At 39.5% G+C, this 20,805-nt stretch overlaps 1 protein-coding gene across 39 annotated transcripts in view; it reads left to right on the top strand.

Moving 5' to 3' along the window:
• The window catches only part of sox5 (SRY-box transcription factor 5), a 234,835-nt gene that overhangs the window by 174,327 nt on the left and 39,703 nt on the right, over positions 1-20,805 (top strand). For all 39 annotated transcript variants that reach the window (XM_073946570.1, XM_073946562.1, XM_073946553.1 and 36 more), the window contains 1 exon segment: positions 1,800-2,025. In XM_073946570.1, the coding sequence (XP_073802671.1) occupies positions 1,800-2,025 (226 nt within the window).

Below are 20,805 nucleotides of genomic sequence, written 5' to 3'. Positions count from 1 at the left end.
ATAATTATTATGATGATGATGATGACGATGGGTTGTGACGAGTCAATCTGTGTGATGTGTTCAGTTTAAATTGTCATGTGGAGTGTTGACAGCTGTATAAAGTCAATCTTTTTGTTTATTTATCATATTTATAATTTTTATTTACCACAAAAAATGAGACAAATAGCATAAAAACTGCTGAAAAAAATAAATAGCAACATTAAATAATGGTAAAGCATTTTGTTATTTTAAATAAAAATGTGTACGATTTATAATATTAATTAGGGACTAAACAAAAATGTCAAAAAGAGAATAACAATAAACTGTTGCTTTATCATAAAGAGTTAAAAAATCTTCGTAATTAAGGCATTGAAAGAGCTTTTTAATAAAATAGTAGTATTATGAAGCTTTTCCCATTGCAGTCCAACATTTCCTCATTATATAAAATTATTTTGATCATAAGTAAAAAATTGTTAAAAATAAATAGCATTTAATAAATAAATGAATTAATGAATTAACTAATTGATGCCAACAAAGGTAAAATATTAAGCCTAATAAATGTAATAACATAAAACTTAATTATAATTAAACAGTAGAAAAGTGCACATTAATAAATTGCAAATATTGGTACTGTAAGTTGTATGAGTTGTTGTGTCGACAGGGCCAAATTAGATCATCTAAGAGTCTCACTCAACTGATATAAATAAAATTGTATTTGCCACTGTTCTGTGTCTTGTGAAAGTCTTGTGCAATTCGTGTTGCATTAAGCTCTAGTAAATGAACCATCTGCTGCTCTCTGTTCACTCTGAGTTAATGATTAAAAACAGATGTCATTATTAAAATCTAAGCGGGTGATAGACCTGCATGGAGAACTTGATCAATCCTGAAAAACTCAAGTTTGGACTGTGGAAATCTGGCAGTTGCAGGTGGCACAGAGAAGCTGATGTTGACTGTTGAGGTGTAAATCTGCTCACTAGGATCCAAACATGTCAGTGGGATTATGCTATTGTCTGATTGGCTGATGTCGCTGTCAGTCACGCGGGTGGTAAGGAAGATAATAGATGTGGATTAACCAAAGATTAACCCTGATTAACGGACTTGGACTGTTGACCTCGTCTCCAAATACCTGACTTGTTTTGTAATTAAACTTTAAAAAGGAGATCCGGAGCTGAGAGAAAGTGACATGGTGTGTGCATGAGATAATTCAGAAATGCTTACCAAGTTTACAGTATACATGCATGTACTGTACTTAAGCAAAAATGCTACGTTGTGTTCTTTGCACTATATGACTTTAGCTATAGAAATAGACCCTTAAGGCAACAACTGCACAGTTCCACTTTTTATAGTGTACAAACTCAACTCTAAGCCACATTACATAAGAAACCATAAGATGAGAACTGTTATATATTTGGACACTAGATCAATGTACAAAACATCGAAGATGGTGATTGATATCGCAGCTGTCATGTTGGTCAAGAAGAGAAGGAAAAAAATGCGGTTGAAAAACTTGGACGTTCTTGTGTGTTTGGAGCTGATTCAAAGTAGAAAAACTTCCCTTCTCAGAGGAAGAGACAGTTCCTGTGATGGTGAAACCACTGAAACTTTTTTGCCGCTAATGATTTTGTCTAAAGAGACTTCAGACCGGCAGAGGCAGAGAAAAAAAAAGAGAGAGAGAGAGACTTTCTAGAGTACAGATGGGCAGATGAGGATGAAAGTAAATCTAAACATGCCTCAGCACTCAGGAACAGGACGAAATAATTAGTGTAGTCCTGTTTGTGGCTTTGTTTAACACCATGTCTCCCTGTGCATGTGTCTGTCAGGATCAGGATGGCAGTAAAGGCCTGGCGCTGAGCCCCTACGCCCAGCACAACTCGTCTACCTCACCCAGTAAACAGCAGCAGGAGGACAGCTCAATGAGGCCGGGCAGTGAACCCGGCTCTGCATCAGCTCTGGGCACACCGGAGAGACGCAAGGGCAGCCTAGCTGACGTGGTCGACACGCTCAAACAGCGCAAGATGGAGGAACTCATCAAGAACGAGCCAGAGGGTGAGCAGTGCAAACTTTCATATGTTTTGACGCACATGATTGTGAAGGTGTGAGAGAAAAAGCTGTTTTCATAGATGTTTTCACAGTGCCTGAAAAGGGAACTGAACTGATCTTGAGAGCTGAGCATTGATGCTCACTACTGAATATGTCATGGTGGTTGTTTGAAAATGTTGTGAACACACAATACAAATCAAAGGGTTGGAAACATAAGGTTTGTTTAATGATCTTCACGTAACACTAAAGAGTTAAACATTCAGATTTGAATTACAGTAATTACATTCTAAACATATTCACGTTCAAAAGGCTCCTATGTTTAAATATTATGTAATATTGTCATTTTTTGATTGGGTTAATGTAGACTTGGTGAACAAACATTTCGGGCTGATAATGTGTATATTAACAGAAAGTCGTTTAATTTAGCATGTTCATGCTATCACTGGCTAATTTGCATGGCAAAGAAAACATTTATTTATAATGCCATTACTAGCTCATTTGGATGCTAAAGCAAGTTGTTTATTTATTTGTTTGTTTTTCATTTATATATAATGCTCATTGAGGCTCCTTAGGATGCCCTATATTTATAAATTATTATAATTATTATTTAATATTTTTAGGCGTATTATTTATTTACTGTAAAATTAATTTTATTATTTTATAATTGATGATTATGATTCTAAATGATTCAATGGAAAATTATTACATTTTTAATTTTATTCCTTATAGTTAATTTAAAATAATAACAATTATTAAATTACTTATATTAGATATTTTTTGTAAACAAAATAATTTTATTTTACTATGAGCCAATTAGTGCCATCAAGTCAGGCTTTTTTTTTTTCCTAGTTTGGAAGGTTTGTTGTTCATTTTGGGAGTCATTTGGTTTAGAGTTCTTATTCCGAAAACTTCTTGGGTGGATGTTTAGGAGCTATTGCACAGCCAATTCCCTTCCCCCACAGAACAAAATTTTCTGTGTGGAAACGGCATGTGGAATGGGTCCAGATTGGGCACCAACTCCCAAACCATCACTGGCACCCTGTCAGTGGAAAAAGTTCACTGTTTTAGACAGTCAGGGGAGACTGGCACACGTTTGTCTTATTGTGATGAAATTACAATGTGAAATTAACTGAAAGTGTGAAGGATTTTCTGGAGAGCATCTCATCTTTCTCTCGCACACACATTCATCCTTTCTTCCATCTATCTACCCATCAGTCCTGACTAACAAATTCTGCTTAATGAGAGCTGTTGATAAAGTCGGGCCTTTGTTTAAGCAGGCAGGGATCAGCTGTTCGGAGCCATTGTGTGCCACACTTTGCATATTCATTTCAGACTGATTACTGAGAGAACGGCTCTCAGCTCCTTCCACAGGATCTCTCTCTCTCTTTCTCTGTCTCTTACATCACACCACACTCACACTGTAATTAGAGGCCAGTTCCTCATGAATAATCAGAACCTGCTCCCTATGTGAATTAGCCAATGTGTGCACAAATACACATGTGAACATACTGACACTGGGTGGATAGATGGTTGGATGGATTGGGTGGATGGATGGATGGAAGGATAGATGGATGGATGGATGGATGGATGGATGGATGGATGGATGGATAGATAGATAGATAGATAGATAGATAGATAGATAGATAGATAGATAGATAGATAGATAGATAGATAGATAGATAGATAGATAGATAGATAGATAGATAGATAGATAGATCCTGCTGTCAACCATGCGATGATTGCAAGCAAACAAAGATAGCAGTCAGTGCTTTAGCTTTTTGCTATATTATTTACATTCGGCTGTGTTTAACATGCTTGGTTTTCTGTGTTTTTTGTGTGCTCAGATGTCTTCATCTTCAACTGTTGCGTTTCTCCAATCTTTGTTTTAGGGTGTGGTCAGACTAGATCTTGCTCCGCTGACTTCTATTCATACTCACGCAACAACATTTTGTGGCACGTATCAAAGTTCAAGTTCAGTACATTCACATATCGCAAAGACATTAATCTTATAAACAGTTTAAACACCTGTGTTTCAGCTCTTGGCTGGGAAAACACAATATCATACAGTGTGGCATCATATCTAGCTTCTTAGAGTATCTGAAGAAATTTGGATGCTCAAAGTGTAACTTGGTCACTGCTTTAGCCTGTGAATTTTTTCCCCCTAAATTAGCTTTAAAAACTCATAGGAACTTAGAGGATATTGCTGATCTTAAGAAGTTATTTATTATTAATATTTTATCTCATAGAAAATATTTGGACTGGATTTAAACATTGGTTTCTGACAGCATCATCAAACTAGACAAAACATTGAATAGGCAAAGATGTGTGACAGACGTTGGGAGTTTTGCTGGCACTAAATAAAGTCATTTGTTTGAAAATCAACCTACTTTGCGAATCCAAGCAGGAATTTGCTTCATTTACATTTGATTTTAATAGTTACGTCAGAGAAAATAGTTACATTACAGAAAAGCCGTAAGGTTAAAGCAAGTGTCTGGCTGTGAAATTCAACAGCTGCCATATGCAGGAAGCCAGGAAAAATATATGGGAAAGACGTATCGGATACTTATAGAACTCTTGAGAAAAAGAAAGCAAGCAAGCAAAAGACAGTCCATTAGCAGGAGACTACAGTAGTGCATTATCTCTCAGCGTTTTGTTCGAATGAAATGTGCAAACAAAAGAAGCCGGGTCCCTCAAGAAGCACGGACACAGAGGAAAAAGAAGCAGAAAAGAAAAGAAAAGAAAAAAAGAGAGAAATGAAAAAGGGGAGGTGGGCAGTGCATTGAGCCAGGGCTCTCATAGCCTGATAAAAATCCCTTTTCAACTCGCCTGTCCATTGTTTGCTTGTGTACCTCACAAAGACCATTAGCTGCAAACGGCAGGTTATGATGAAAAATTAATGAATGCTTTAATCATTATGAAAGGGCCGTATTATTACCGTTCTCTTTCTCTCTCTCTCTCTTCCCGGCCTCCCTCTCTCCTCCTCACACGCTGTTTCTAGCCGGATCAATCACACACTTGCATGTACACACACATTCATCGAAAGTCACTGGTGCGCTCGGTGCAGTGGAATCGAAGCGCTGGGTAGCAGAAAGGCACAAGGAATGGAAATGGGTCAGAAAACAGTAAGAGAAAAGCATGAGGGGGCCATGTGAAATCGGGAGTGTGTTAGTCAGCGTGTTAGCGAGCCGTTTGCTCACCTGTCCCCCTCGCTGCTCCACTTCCCCTCAGATAAACAGCCAGAGCAGAGTCGTTTGTTATGGTGAGATAGCAGACAAACTTATACTGGGTCAGGTGAGTGTGTGCGCTTGTGTGTGTGTGCGTGTGTGTTTGACCAAGAGCACAGCGTTTGGCCTTTATAAACGAGCGTCCGAGTCTTTCCCTAATCGACTGGCCTCAATGATACAGCACACCTAAATGCAGTTTTCATACGGACCTGCTACTGTGCTCATAGAGTTCACAAACACATTTTATATGACTGCAGGTGGGAAAGATTTAGGTTTAGATCTAGAAAGAAAGGTGGTGTCATATAATTGCATGATGATTATGATTCAGAATATTTATTTTGATCATTCATTGATTATAAAGCACATAAGACTAACTAAGTTGTTCAAAGATCAAGTGTTAAAGTGGCTGGAATATTAATTAAATGTATTTTCTTGTTTGTTTTTCTGCTGTATAACTTATTATTTCTGAGTTCAGAGAGGAAAAAATTAGTTTTTTTATTATTATTTAGATTGTTTTTTCATGGACTGATTAGTGTATGGGTAATACCATGGTCTAAATATAGTAAATATTGGGTAATTAATAGGCATGACCAGTGCATTTGTCTTTCGTTGGTGGTGCCAGATGCTGTAATTCAGTCACCTTTATTCATCTCATGCCTCTTCTACACATCTCTTCTCTATGTATGTAGCAATATATTTCAGAAATGCAGCAAGAAGAGTTTCCTGCAGCGCATATGTGTGTGTGTGTGGTGTTAGGCAGAAGCGTGCTGGATTGTGTGTGTGTGTGTGTGTGTGTGTGTGTGTGTGTTATTAGCTTTAGTAATGGAAAGAGGGCAGGAGGGCTGTCAGAGGTTCAGAGGGAGCGCCATGTCTCTCTCATGAGCTTGGACAATGAACACACACTCTCTTCCTAAGTCATCCACTCTTAAAGACTGGCCGCAATCACACGGCTACACTGCAAATGAACTTCATCCTTATCATGAACTACTCCAGATCTTTGAGACGCTTTCTTCTTTGATGGTATGATGGTGCTCCTCCTCCACCCGGCTCTCTGTGGAGGAGATGTAGTCCTCACTAGTGCTTGGCAGTCTGTGTTATGTGGGGCACAGATGTTCAGGGTCTCCTGAGTGTCCACGCGCATGTGTGTGTGTGCGCGAGTCTATGTGTTTGTCAGCCTTGGCGCTGGGCTGAGCTTGATTCATGGTCAGGGCCAAGCTTTGGTTCCCTGAGCACTGAACCTTACACACGCATACACACACACACACTCACTCTCAAGCTAAGCATACGTCACACAGCCCTTTATAGACAATGGTCTCATTCACCTTCCTGTGCCTCTCTTCAAGTCTTCCTTCACTGTGTGCTGTTGCACATAAAAAAAGATCAGTCCTCTCATCAGTAACTCTCCATTACATTATTTTGCCATACCTGCCAGATAGACGGATAGATAGATAGACAGACAGACAGACAGACATACAGACAGACAGACAGACAGACAGACACACAGACAGACAGACAGACAGACAGATTGATTGCGGGTTTGAGTAAAATGTTAATATTTGTTTTGTTTTTTTCTGTGAATGTCTAATAACATTTCTTCAAAAAATTGAAATAAAAAGTTGTCATTAACAATAACAGTTGGTCAAAAAATAACAGTTGGTCAAAATAATAACTCTATTATTCTGTTATTGCACCAATTATTGATTTAATAATAATTGGTTATTGCACCAATTATTAAAACATTGGTATTATGTTGTAATTATATGTCTAAAACTATTAGGCATTTGCTGTTATGTATGTTATAATATTTATTTCATATTCATTTATGTTTATATTCATTTAGTTGTATTTATTGTTAAATGTTTTCTTTAAATGTCTGTAAACAATATTGCTATTTTGTTTTGATTGAATGATTTTGTTAATGAGTTCTCTTCCCTCTTTTGCCATAACGTTACCTCCATATTTCCCCACCTTAAGATGCCATTAGATGCCACGCAATCCTCTTGAAGTAACAGCGTGGTCTTGTTTATGAGTGTAGACCCCCTTTGTACCGGATGGCCATGGAGTGAGCCGAGATTGATGGTTCAATTTAGACTTGACTAATTGAGTCCTTCTCCTTGCTTCTCTCTCTGTGGGATGCTTCGGCTTCAAAGCCTGTCCTGGGGTCAGCTGCCACCCGGATGCCTCTATTATCTTTCCCTGCCTCTGCTGTACTGGGGTCAGACTGGAGGTGGCTTTTAATGCTCAGTGGGCCATAAGTTGTGCGACTGCACTGTTTTATAGCATGACACTGAACTGTAGGGCACGTCGAATTCTGTTTTAAGATCAGAGCAAGGCTGCGCTGCACACACACACTCACACGGAGTGGACGTCTTTTGTGAGACAAGCATGAGGGGGGTGTTTGGAGGCACTGGGGCATTTTATAAGACAGCACTTAGGCCCTGTCATTGTTAGCCGAGGGCTCACGCATCCATACCCCTCAATGAGAGAGAATAAGAAGGGCGGATACACGTCTCTATGAAGACGAAAAGGGTAGAAGAGCTCTGAAGCTGTTCAGCAGTGGATCTCTGTCTATATCTCCCCAGGGTCTGCTAATCCGCTATACGACTGCTGCTGCTGAGAGCTTTCTCACACATACACACACATATTATAAACGATCCAAAACACACAAGTGTGTTTGAGTAAACACAGTTATGCACAGTTGGGTTCTTTAGCAGTTTCTTGGGATGCTGTATAAAGCATTATCAAACAGATCGAACAAGAAAAACTACCAAAGGTCTTCCATATGCAGCCATATAAAGACAAATTGAGGCACATAGAGTGCGAGGAGGGCACGCTACGAGCACTGAGAGCGTCTGTGAGCGAAGAGGCAGAGCGTGGGAGAGAGAACAACTTCCATATGCAATTTCCAGCATTTGGTAGTAATTAGTTAGATGTATAAATTAACATTAGGAGGAAGGTTTTCTCTTGAGTTGTTTGTCATTATCTACCCCTCACACTTTAAAAGATGAGTTAAAGACAGAGGACAGAAAAACAGAAAATAGTAAACAACAAAAAATACAATATGGAGCCATAGAGGTTAATATCTCAGTTGAGTGTCCTGTTTCTCCAAAGTTTCTTTTGATATAATGTTAAAATGTTTGTTCTCAAACATCTAAAATTAACCTTAACATTTTCTCAAACACCTTCAAAACTCATATATCAGTGGTTACTTTTTTTGTTTGTAGGAGAAACATCTCAAAGCTGAGCTCTCAATAAGCAATCTTTGAGCACTAAACTTTTCCTCTGGGGAGATCTATTTAAAAATGATGCAATCCAACTTGATAGACAAACAGACGCCTTTCTGAAGGAAGTTTTGCTTCGAACTCTATTTACAGAATCTAGCGCAACAAAACACCAGCTATTCTGACTCTCAGCCATTATCAACGCTAGAGTTTTTCTCAGGAGCGCTGTCACTCTTTACTGGGAAAAGCACAAGATGCCTCCTTTTTTCTGAGTAGACGATTGCATGCCTGTTTATTTGTCTCCAGCTGAATCCAAGTCAGTGTACTTTCCTTTGAGGTTGGCAAAACAGCTGAAGACATGAGAGTTAACGGGGCCCTATTGTGAGCGTGCCATTGTTCCAGCGTATGAAAGGCACATTCAAGTCAGTTGTATTGAATTGTTTGGGTCTGCCTTTCAGTTTGTATTCTTCTGCTGCCTTGCACAAGACAATCAATAGGGATGAGCCTTCTCACTGGATAGGTGATATTAGAGCTGAATGCTGCTTGCTGGATGGGAAAAGCTGTCTGAGGACGCACGCATTTAGAGCTTTTGGCATAAACGCACTGTGGTCTTTTTTCCTTTAAGTGTGGGCTTCGGATTAGAGACTTGGAGATGGATGTCTTTGTGCATTACTTCTGTGTGTGTGTGTGTGCGATTGTGATTGTGTGTCTAAAGTTTTGTTATTGACCTCCTGGTGTGGCATTAAGAAAGGCACAAAAGCCGGAGGTTCATGAATTAGACTGTGGCTCCATAGCAGGGCCATTATAAAGCTGACTGTTCCATAGCCACACCATTGTGGCTCCAGACTTGGACAGTTGCACACAGCCGTCATTGACGTTCATGAATTGGAAATGCTCCTGAGTCTTGATAGCTGAATACAGGGTCTGAACATGAGGAATCCATATATTAGCAGCTCTGTTTGCCTGGCTGTATTTAATGATGTGCGTGTGAATTGCATAATATGAATATTCCTTATGAAGATATGTAGAAGATGACGGATTTCGCGAGACATTTAAGAACTTCTGTGCATGCTAATGCACACTCAATCGGTTCGAAGAGACAGACCCTTGGAAAATAATCAGTTTGCGCAAATAAAGTAAGTTCTTCACCATTTGTTTAGCTGTTAAACCTATAAAGCTTTCAGACATTGAGCAGTTGTGCGATTCTTATGCTAATTTGCCGTGCACACCCATATCTATTAACATGCTAATTTTATTTTGTGTGTGTTGGCATTTTTGAAGTTAATGCTAAATAATGGAATACAATATCCTATGAATATTCATTGCAACTTTTAAAAACTGAGCGCACTCCATAAAATATCACTCTCCCCCTCTCTTTGATCACGTTTTAGTGGATCTCCTATGCGTTAGAGTCCATCATGGTGTTTGGTCTTTTTTTCTCAATTGCAGTGCTGAATTCTGAAACACTGTGTGATTTCTGTGAAGGGACTCGACTTTAGAGGAAATATTGCAATAGAAGGCATGTGCGTATGGTTGAACCACTTTGGTGTGCTGTTGCATTGTGGGTAATTGTGGGTCAGTGGTTTTTGGTTATTTTGATGCGGCGTAAGAGTCCTTTTACATGGCTTGCATCAATTCGCAAATCCCTTCCTCATATCCATTACACAAATCTAAATCCATTCTCTCCTTTTCTAACAAACACACACACTCTCACTTGAGCCTCAGTTGGGTTAAAAGGGATATGTAAAGTAAATTACAAAGCAGATTTAGGTGTATTTGCCTGGGTTGAAGTAGATTAGGACAAACAGTGGATGTGCATGGGCCAAATGTCAAGGGGTGTGTACACTCCTACAAACACACAACATATAGAGCATGCGCAAACCCACTCATACAGTCTTTGGTAAAGGTAAGCACATAGATAGGGAGTTTTTTGTGTACAAGTGTTTGACTTTTTGCCAAAAACAAGTATGCAAACTGTATTGGCAAAAAAAAGTGCACAGACCTGTTGTGTAAACGTAAACCCTTAGCAGTGCTCGAGCATGCACCGGGCGTTACACATAATTCCCCTCATCCACCTTCTTCCCCTTCCCCCCAGGAAGAACTGACCATGCCCTTCATGCTGATGAATGCCATTACTTACCTTGTGGCAATGTAAAGAACACAACATCACTTTGTTTTATATTATGAAATGTGATGCATTTTAACTGTAGTTTAACCGAAGTTTGCAGAATCAAAATCATATGCATTAATGTACTTGTTTTGGGCCTTGATGCGATGTTAACTGACTATAAACACAGCACACACTCTCCATCACACACTGCACACTATATATAGCTGCTCTACTTCCTTGTTTTGAGCTTGTGTACTGGGGGCCAGTAGTGGACACTAGTAAGTGAATGAAGCTCCGGTAGGGGGTCTTTGAACACAAGAGGGAAGCTCAGAATTAACCCCAGCAGTCCTGCGGTCAGCAGCGTACTTTGAAATGAAGCAATCTGTCTCCGCTGAGCGGCCCTAGGTCAGCACCCTTCGGCCTGCCAGAAAATAGGCCCTTTATTTGAGCCAGATGTTCAGAAATAAGCAAGGCGGATCCCAGTACTCCCTCTTTCCCTTCATGTCTGTCTTTCTAGCTGCCTTCCTTTGCACTTGGACTCTTTCCTATTTCGCCACTGTATTTTTTTTCTTGATCCCTCCCTCCGCCCCTACTCCTGTCCCATGGTGGCGGAGCACCCAGTGCACTTCTCCAGGAGAGAGAGCTCTAGCCTGGCTGCACGCCCGAGTCTGATCCCCTGCCTGGACGTGGGGACCGCTGGAAGACTGAACAGGTGTTCTCCACTTTTTGATTTCAGTGCATTTGAATTAATCCTGTCAGCTCAGCTGTTAAAACAACTGTCACCCCCAGCTGCTAGTCATTTTAGGCTGGATCTGACACACTCCGCCAGTCTACGGCAGTCGCTGATGACATACACACACTCTCACCGTCTGTTCCCTGGCCCATTGTCACGGCCACAAAGCGATCTGCACACGCACGTACTTTCAGACACATAGGCACAAAGGAAACGCCTCAGCACATCAATTAAAATTAATATAAATATTAAAGCATTGTTTTTTTGTTTTATAAAGCACTTCAAAAACTGATATATCCATTAAAAGCAGTGTTTACAACAAGCTTTTTAGACAGGTTAGATTGCCTAATGAGTTTTTTTTAACTAGCCATAAAGTCTCATATTTAGATATTATCTCACATAATAATACTGTAGATTTAAAGCCATCCAAACACCCACACATATATTTATATCTAAATGAAGAAATATTTTAAATAGTAATAGATTTTTCAATAAAACAATAATGTTAAGTATTTTCAAGAGGTTTTAATTTATTTAATTTAAAAACTAATCCTCTTCCTCTCTATTTTTCACCTCTTCTCGCCCTTCTTTCCTCAGAGGTGCTGCGTTTCAGAGAGTGTTGTTCCTGTCATTCCCTTGGATCTTTTTCAACCTCTTTTTCTTTCATCCGGATTCACATACCCCTCAGTTAGACACAGGTTACACATTCTGGCAAATCTTTCTCACACATTTAAATATCTGTTTCTTTCTTTTTAATGCCAAGAGCACAGAACAACGCAGTGGGTTAATTACTGGTGGATGATAAATGGATGATCGAGGGAATGTTGGGAAACTTTTTGTTTTTTGCCCTGTCTTCCCTTTGTGCAGTGCCAGTCGAGAGGGAATACATTTGTTTAAAAATAAATAAATAAATTTACTTCAGGTGTGTGAGATACTTAGGATTCATTAGTTTCATTTAGGGCCAGTGCTCCAACCTAAGTGTGTCAGGTTTTCAGTGTTTTCAAGTGATGAATTCTACTTCAGAGGGCCAGGCCATGTGCTAATCTCCTCATAAGGCTGTTCTCACAGAGAGATAGATGGAACGCACAGCACAAATAAGCACTCTTACACAATAGAATGTATAGTTTGCCATGTGTTTGGAATATTTGCTTACAGGCTTGTGACGTTTTAGGGACTTTGGACCCCAGTGTGCACACAGTGGCAGCAGAACAGAGGGAGGCCGTGGATTTAACCCCCGACCATAAACCTTTTTTCTTTGCTGTATTATAGTAGTTTTCAAATGTTGTATTGTGTCTGCACACGGGCCCATCAGAATTGCCCAAGGACCCAGCCATTGTTGCTTATGTTACTTACAAAAACTGAGTTTTTACTGAATATTTTGATATTGTTAATATTGCTTTCAAAATAAAGCTATTCGGTTTCAAACAGTTTGAAATAACAGCACAATGTTGTTGTGAATTCAGACTCTAAAAGAGATAGCTCATCTCCAAAAAATGAAATAATGCTAACCCTCATGTTGTTACAAACCTGTATGAGCTTATTTCTTTTGTTGAAATTTGTGAATGTTGGTAATGAAATGGTTGACAATATCCAATGATTTCTATATGTTGAAAAATACTATATAAGTCAAAGAGTACCATTAACTGTCAGGTTACCATAATTCTTTAAAATTAATTATTTTGTGTTCAACAAAAGAAAGAAACAGAAATAGTTTTAAAACAACTACAGAAGAAATAATAATGGTCGAATGTTAATTGTTAGTTGAACTATCCCTGTATGTTCAGTAAAGTGGCCTTTATCTGATAAAACAACATCAGTAAAACTGTTATTAAAGCATTTGAACTTTAATTTCCACTTAGAATTATACTTGTTAGATTATGGTTCTTCTAAGAGATGGAAAAATGTGTACGTTTAACATTTTTAGCTACTGATGACCTCTAAAGTGCTGCATTCCAGTGCATTTAAAATGTTAACATTATAATGAAAGCACTGTACAAATCAGCACAGTAAGGGTTTAGATAAACTTATTAAGATGAAAGAGACTGTCCCATACCCCAGTCTGTTGACTACCCAACACAAATGCTATATAGTTCCTAAGTGGGAAGTTACTCCCATGACTAAAGTTATCAAGCAATCTATACTGAAACTTGAAAGCTTGTAAATTCACCACTATCCCCCTTCTAATCCGCCTCCCTTCTTCCTGTCCTGCATTTGAAGAGAAAGCAGGAATGGAATTGAAGGATGTAAGGAGTGGGTGCAAGGATCTAACTGGCTTTACCCAGCATGGGCAGCTTCTTAGGAGCTGTTAACAATCACCTAATGGCTCTCACATGGCTACCAGTATCTGGGAGCAATGGAGCCCACACAATGCTGACCATTCTTACAGTTGGAGCATTTTAACCGCCCCAGGCACATAGAGACAACAGCAACAATTAAATCCAGTGTAAATCCGGAATGTGTTCGGGGGGAAATACATGCTTTTAGATTCTCTACTTCCTGTTTGCACAGGTCAAACCTTTTTTTCAAAGAGATTTTGTTTATCGATAACCCTACGTTTATGCCTCATCCGAAAAAAAAAAAAAGGTTTCCATCAGAAAATGAAAAACAATGCGAAGACAGACGAAGCAGATTGTAAAATACGTAATAACAGTTTTCATCTTCTTGGGCAGTTTGTTATGACAAGAGGTTAAATGGAGACTTCTGAGTGGGCTTGTCTTGTTTTGTTCTGTTCTTTGTATTTTTATTTGCTTTCAAAATGCAAAGCAGCATTATCATGTCAGCATATTCGGCCCGTGTTTGACAGGCCTGTGACAGCTGCTTTCTGAAAGCCATAGTACACTTCAGCGTGACATACAACAATTGTGATTTTAACAGACACTGCGGCCTCTGTTGTGCGCTTTGGCAATTTTTATATATTTATTTTGTTGCTTATTTGTTTATTTTCGACTGTGCTTGTCAATACGTTTCAGTCCATGGTTCATGTGACATCGACTTTACAAGAGCAAGTGTTTGCAACCATATGCATGTGCGTGTTGCCTCAGTCCTAAGGTTTTTCCTTTTTTCCTGCTGTCCCGCAGTTAATGCATCAGAGACTCAGACGAACACGTTGTATTCTTTTGTTGTCATTTTAAAGTGATGTAATGAAAGCGGGTGGCGGCAGGGCCCCGGGGCTATGACAGCTCTCTGCTGACTGGGCTGCGCGCGAGACACGCTGAAGAGGGGTTATTGCCACGAGACAGATTGAAAGTGTCATTTTCCATTATAGAGCACACGGAGGAAGCACAAATATGCCCTGGCCTACTTTAACAGGATGCCTTTGACAAGAGAAATGTGTGTGCTTGGAGGAGAGGGGAGCCCTGAGCCCAGCCTTACCCTTTCTTCTGACACACAACAGCACAAGAAATTTCAGTGTTGTAGGAATCTGTCCGTAACACAGATGATCCGCTAATAAAGGAATACTCGAAAATGAAAAATCTAGCTTCCTTCATGTTATGTCTAACGCATATGGCTTTGCATATGAATTAAAAACAAGATATTAAGTAGAGTGTCCAGTCTCCTATTTTTCCAGTGAGAAAAGTTCAGACATTAAAATGATAATGCATAGGCCCTGATTGTATACTATGTTTCAGACCTAAAATTACATGCAATTAGTTTTATTTTGGCTTATTATGCCATCCTAATCAGGCTAATTCACATAGCCGGCTATTAGAAAGCAGAGCTCATACAGTAACAGTAACCCACATATGCAATACCGTATAAGAAGGCTTGTGTGGCTGCATGAGTGCGCCTTAATTAATTTCTACATGTATGTACAATCGCATATACCAGCGCATGCTTGTGTGTGTGTGCGTATCAGTAGCATGGCTGATACTCAGATGTACGGCAGCCAGATTTGAAGTCTTGGACGTCCTCAGAGAACGTCTTAATTTTCTCAGACTTTCTCACACATCGTGATGGTTTTGCTCACATTCTTCTTCACAATGTCATGCCCTCCACGCAGTTATTTCAATCTGGCAGTGTAAATTTGGCACTGCGCGAGAGGTGCCAGAATAAATTTGGCGGGAGTTTTGGTTCAAATCAAATTGGACATAAGCACCCACAACACCATCTGTCAGAGAAGGATTGCAGATATGTGAAGGGCACAATTCCGTCAGAGATAAACGACTTTTTCAATTTGTAAATCTCACCCTGCAACTTTAGTTGGGAATTATTTTCTATTAATTTATGGAAAATTAATTTATCGTCATCTAAGTGAAGACTAGAGCTGAAGAGCACACATTGTAGCGCCTGAGGACATCTGCATGTTATTAAATTCAATCAAATATTCAATGTCACATTTCTATAAGTTGTTTGTAAACCATATTAATGCAAATTCAGTGACAGTTCATGTACAAGTGGGTTCGCAAACAATTTACACAAAAATAATGTTCTGCTTGAAAGTCATTAATAAAGTTTTGACTAAGACAAATTAAACTGAAGCACAACTATAAATAGTTCTGTTTACCTATGATGTCATTGTTTCAAGAAAAGTAAATCTTTTTTTACTGTCCAAAAAACCCCAGTACAGATGGAGAGTAAGGGGTTTTTAGGCGCTGTGTTTTTCATTTAATATTTTGTATTAGAAAATTGTGCCTGTTGCCCTGGTGACTGCTCTTGAATGTAAAGGCTGTTTAACATCCTGACCTTTAACTTCAGCTCTGCTCTTTCCATTGACTCCACATGCTTTACACGTTACAACTTCACAGAGACTCTAAACTCTCACCTTATCTCACTCCATCGCACTCTGTCCCTCCATGTTTCCCTTTTTCCTTTCTGCTTGTGCCACCTCTCTGAGGCAGGAGTGTTTTTTGAGGGAAAAGAAGAAAGAAGACTTTCTCCGTGTGTGTGTGTGTGTGTGTGAATGTTTGTACAGAGTGTTGCTAAGCATTGCCTTTTCCTCCATCGGCACACATAATTGGGACTTTTAGCTTGAATGGCGGCTTTTGATGAGAGATTTGGTCCAATGTTTTTTTTTTCTTTCTTTCTCAGTGCGTTTCTAAACTCACAGTCTCGCAGTGTCTACTGCACTGGGAGAAAACATGAGCGAGCGCCGATGTTTGAACGTCCTTTAGAAAGAATTTTCAACACAGTCTCTGGGCAAATAACAGCCGTACATAAATTGATCATCAAGGGTGATTATAATCATCTTTTCATTTGACAGGGGAATTCAGGAGCGGAGTTTGCACAGCGTGTTTGTTTCTGCATCGAACTTCTGCCGTTCCCCTTTTAAAATCTCATGAACTTTTTTTAAAACTCGACACTCTAAATGACTACTGATCTGGACTGCATTAATTGATTACAGTATTTTAGTCACAAAGGCAGTAATTAATCACTAGTTTTTGTGATTGAAATCCATCTGTGTGTTTGTATTCACTACTCGCAAAGATCTAAGCGCAGCTGGACTCCCGTGTGTGTGCGTCTCATGATGGACATATATACCGCACTGAACTGCAAGTGTGTGATGGTCCTTTCTCCAACCTTAGATAAACTAGCTGGGTGCTTGTATAATTGGTTATTCAATCCTGACCTCTGTGGCGGCTGGGAGCTGCTGCAGCGTGTTGCTTTTTGCCAAGAGCAGTCAATGTGGAGCCTGTTCTGGTGCTGCGTGCTGGGCCGGGCCCGAGCCAGGGCCTTTCCTGTGAGCCCTCCCCACCCGCGTGAAGCTGGCGCTGGGACACTGGCCCTTTTGTTGTCCACCGTGGGCCTGGCTCTCCTTGTCTCATTCCCCCTCCGTCTCCCCGCTTTTCTCCACTCCTCCAAAACCAACCCCCGCCCCCTCTTTCTTTTCCGAACAAAACATCTCATTGGCTTTGCAAATATGAGATAATTGGAAAAATGGAGTTGGCCGGGCTGAGTCAGAACGTTTTGGGCAAAAAATAGCATCGCAATGGTGAGGCATAGAGAAACAGAGAAAGGGTGATGAAATTGTTTGTGAAGTATGGAGCCCGGGCCGCCCTAAGTTGGATCAGGGTGTGTGAAGATTAAAAGTGTGCATAGTGGTGGCACATCTTGAGTGGTTCTTCCACGCTGCTGGGCCAGGTGGCTGGACATCTTGGCTTCGGTTCTGCCCAGCTGCTGAAGTCCTCTGGAGCCACTGAACTTTAATAATGCCCCATAATTCACCTATTATTGTCAGATTAACTTTTCCTCTCCCATGTTGGCATGGCTGGTGTGTTGAGTTTGTGATCTCATATTCGCTTAAAAGATGAGTGTGTGCAGCTGACGTGCTTGTTTGTCAGATCTGTCTGCTGAACATCCTGTTCTCGACACAAATAGAGACGTATGAGTAGGGATGGATAAGTATGGTTGTTCCAGGAGTTTTCAAAATTGGGTCCAGGGATCATAAAAAAAAAAACAATTGTGCACTGATCATAAAAATGTCAGATTTTCACTCCTCCGTTAAAACATTTATTCTAACATTTTATTATTATTAATTTTTATTGTTATAAATATATTTTAATCAAAGTTTGGCTCCCTCGGATAGTGTCATTACAAGGAAATAATGCTTTCTGTTATTGTTACATTCTCTTTCAATCACGTTATGTTTAATTGAAATACATCTTTGCACACACACTCTATCTCTCAAAGACACCCTTTTTGTGTGTTTTTTCAAGAGTCACACTGTTCTCTTTCCGCTGTTCCCCTCAGGCTATGCTAGTCCCACCAAAAATGTGCTCCCCACCTCGTAAGGGCGCATACGCAGGGTTCCACCCAGCTGCCACAAACTAAACCCCTTAGCGTTAATGCAGAAAAGCTGTGCTGCTGTATTGGGAGTATACTAATGGGACCAGTCCCAAATGTTTCTGTCTTCTTTTAATTTTATTCTGCCTCTCTTATATGTATATTTACACATTTTAATGCAATTACTAAGCAATGTATTTACATCTTTTAGATATAATTAATTTTAGTATTAACTTTTTTTAGAGGAGATAACTGAGATAAGCAATTAGTAACTAATTTGCTATGGTCAGCATTGATCTTTGATTGAGAATTCTGAAACTCTAAAGCATTTTTTTTTTAAGATTAGTGAGGTATTTTTTATTGATATACTAAAAAGGTCTCAATTTATTCTGTTTAACCTCACTGTTACTGTATGTAGTAGAAACAAAAGAGATATTTCAAAGTTCTCATTTGTGATTTTCCAGCATGTGTCTTATTTCATTTTGAAAATCTAAAAGGAACCTCACATGCTAAACTGAGAGGTGCTTCTATCAAAGGCCTTCACAAAAGGGCACCACCGCAACAGTCCCTTTCTTCCAAAACCATAAGAGAGGATGAAGAACGAGATCAAGACGGGAGCTGCCATAAAAGACAGATACATCAGCATATCTGCTTCCCTTCTCTGTCCATTTTGCAGTAAACGATTGCACAGATCCCCGCTGCGGGCTGTCACATAAAAGAGGGCTTTCTATTTTTATTAATAGTTAAAGTGAAGGAGCTGTCAGCAGGGACAATAGCGGCCATGTTAATAAATAAAAATAATAACTATTACAGTGCCGTGGTGAGAGAGAGAGAGAAAGTGACATACTGAGATAGAGAGCGAGAGAGAACAGGCAGGGGGGATAGACGGAGTGGCCATTTGTTGAAACCTTTCGCTTGTCAAAGCTCTCGGGCTTAAAAGCCTCTGTCATTGTTCCGCACAGATGCCAGAATAGAGGAGAGAGAGAGCGAGCTGAGGCCTAATAACACCTGTTGGGGTGACAGTGAGACAGCTGTCAGTAGAAACAGCAGCACTGAAGGTGATTGGCTAAGTGGTGAAGGAGTGCGTCCACAAACCAAAGACTGTGTTTGTTACAAGCCTGAAACTGTCAAACTTTGAAGTCCAGAAACATGATCAAAACACAGGGGCGATTCAGATAATCCAAGAAGAACGTCAAACTTTAATTTGCAGATGTGCCACTGAAGAAGTTTGACAATGAATCAGACTTTAAATTACTTGGAAAGTCGTCTTCTGGTAGTCTTTGAATGTGTACAAGTGTGTGCCACCTACCTGGGGCCCATACAGTCTATCAGTCGCAAAGACACAGGTTAGTGCTCAGTTTTTTAACTCCAGCTCAATTGGTAATGGTGCCACCTGGTGTTTTTACATTAATGTAGAAGTGTTTAAGTAAGTCTGAATATTATTTTTTTGCTGCTTAAGATTTTTAAATATTTCCTTTTTCATATTTCAAAGGCTTTAATGGTAAAGAACAGAATAAGATGTTTTTACAAGATGTATTATAAAAAGTCATTTGGAATTGAGTCCATGACCTTCAAGTTGCAAATGTCATGATTTATTATTTGGGCAAAAAGAATGAAAGTGAATAAAAAAAGAATGAAGATCGAACAGAAAGAAAAATGAAATAACTATTGAATATATATTTCAATTGTATGTACAATTCTGCTTTTTCTACTGTATGGTTTATTGATTAAGATTTAGAAATAAAGCTGAGGCAGTCGAATGCATGCAGAATGACAAAAGAAAATATTTGTAAAAATCTACTGAAAGGAATTGAATTGCAATGGAATGTAAAGCTTGTGTGTCTGCATGTGTACATGTTTTTGATTAGTGTGAATTTGTATACTCCACAGGGTTAAGTGATTAAGGTGTGAATCAGATGAAATACATTACAAATCTAAAGAAACAATTTATCACATGCAATGTAATGGTATTTAAATACATGACCTTGCATCTGCTTAACCATTTGTTGTACAGCATGTAGAATGGCAACAACAAAAAAAAACAAATGAAAAAGAAAATTGCAATTGTAAATGAAGTTTGTGTGTATTTTTGTACATTTTAATGCCCTTAATTTAACTATTAAGATATGAAGATATGAAGAAGGTAGTTTATCATAAATGAATGTGGAAAGGAGCCCATGAACGTATCTTTGCAAGCGTCATGTTTTACTATTTGAGCAACAGGATGTTAAATGACAAAAAGGATAAAAATGAAACATAAAGGAAAAGGAAATCACAACTGAACACAGTTTGTGAGTGTGTGTGTGTGTGTGTGTGTGTGTGTGTGTGTGTGTGTGTGTGTGTGTGTGTGTGTGTGTGTGTGTGTGTGTGTGTGGTTTCCCAGGCCACTAAAATACCGACTGCTGTCATTTACCACAAACACACACCTTGTATTTCTCTTTGTGTCTCTCTCTTCCTCTCGTTTTGTTTCATATCACAGTTAATTGTTGTGATGGTGATGCAGGTACCAGTGTGTTTGTGTGTGTGTGTATTAAAGAGGAATACAGGGGGGGTGTTGAGAGTTGTTGTAATTTTCCTCTCTCTCTCTCTGGTTTGAGACGTCCGTCCTTGGCAGGTTAGTAATTAGCGTGTGGGGTGGAGGGGTTAGCGGGTCTGCGGGGTGTATTAGAAAAACAAAGCGCACAGCCTCGATAATGTGTCCATTGTACCCGGTGCATTAAGAGCCTCTTTGTGTTAGCTGGAGCATAGGGCTAATGATTGGCTAACAGCAGGTGAGGA

Source organism: Danio rerio, chromosome 4 (assembly GCF_049306965.1).
Source record: "Danio rerio strain Tuebingen ecotype United States chromosome 4, GRCz12tu, whole genome shotgun sequence".
NCBI classification, from domain to species: Eukaryota; Metazoa; Chordata; class Actinopteri; order Cypriniformes; family Danionidae; genus Danio; species Danio rerio.
Note: the sequence above shows the minus strand (reverse complement) of the source record. Positions and strands in the feature narration are given on the sequence as shown.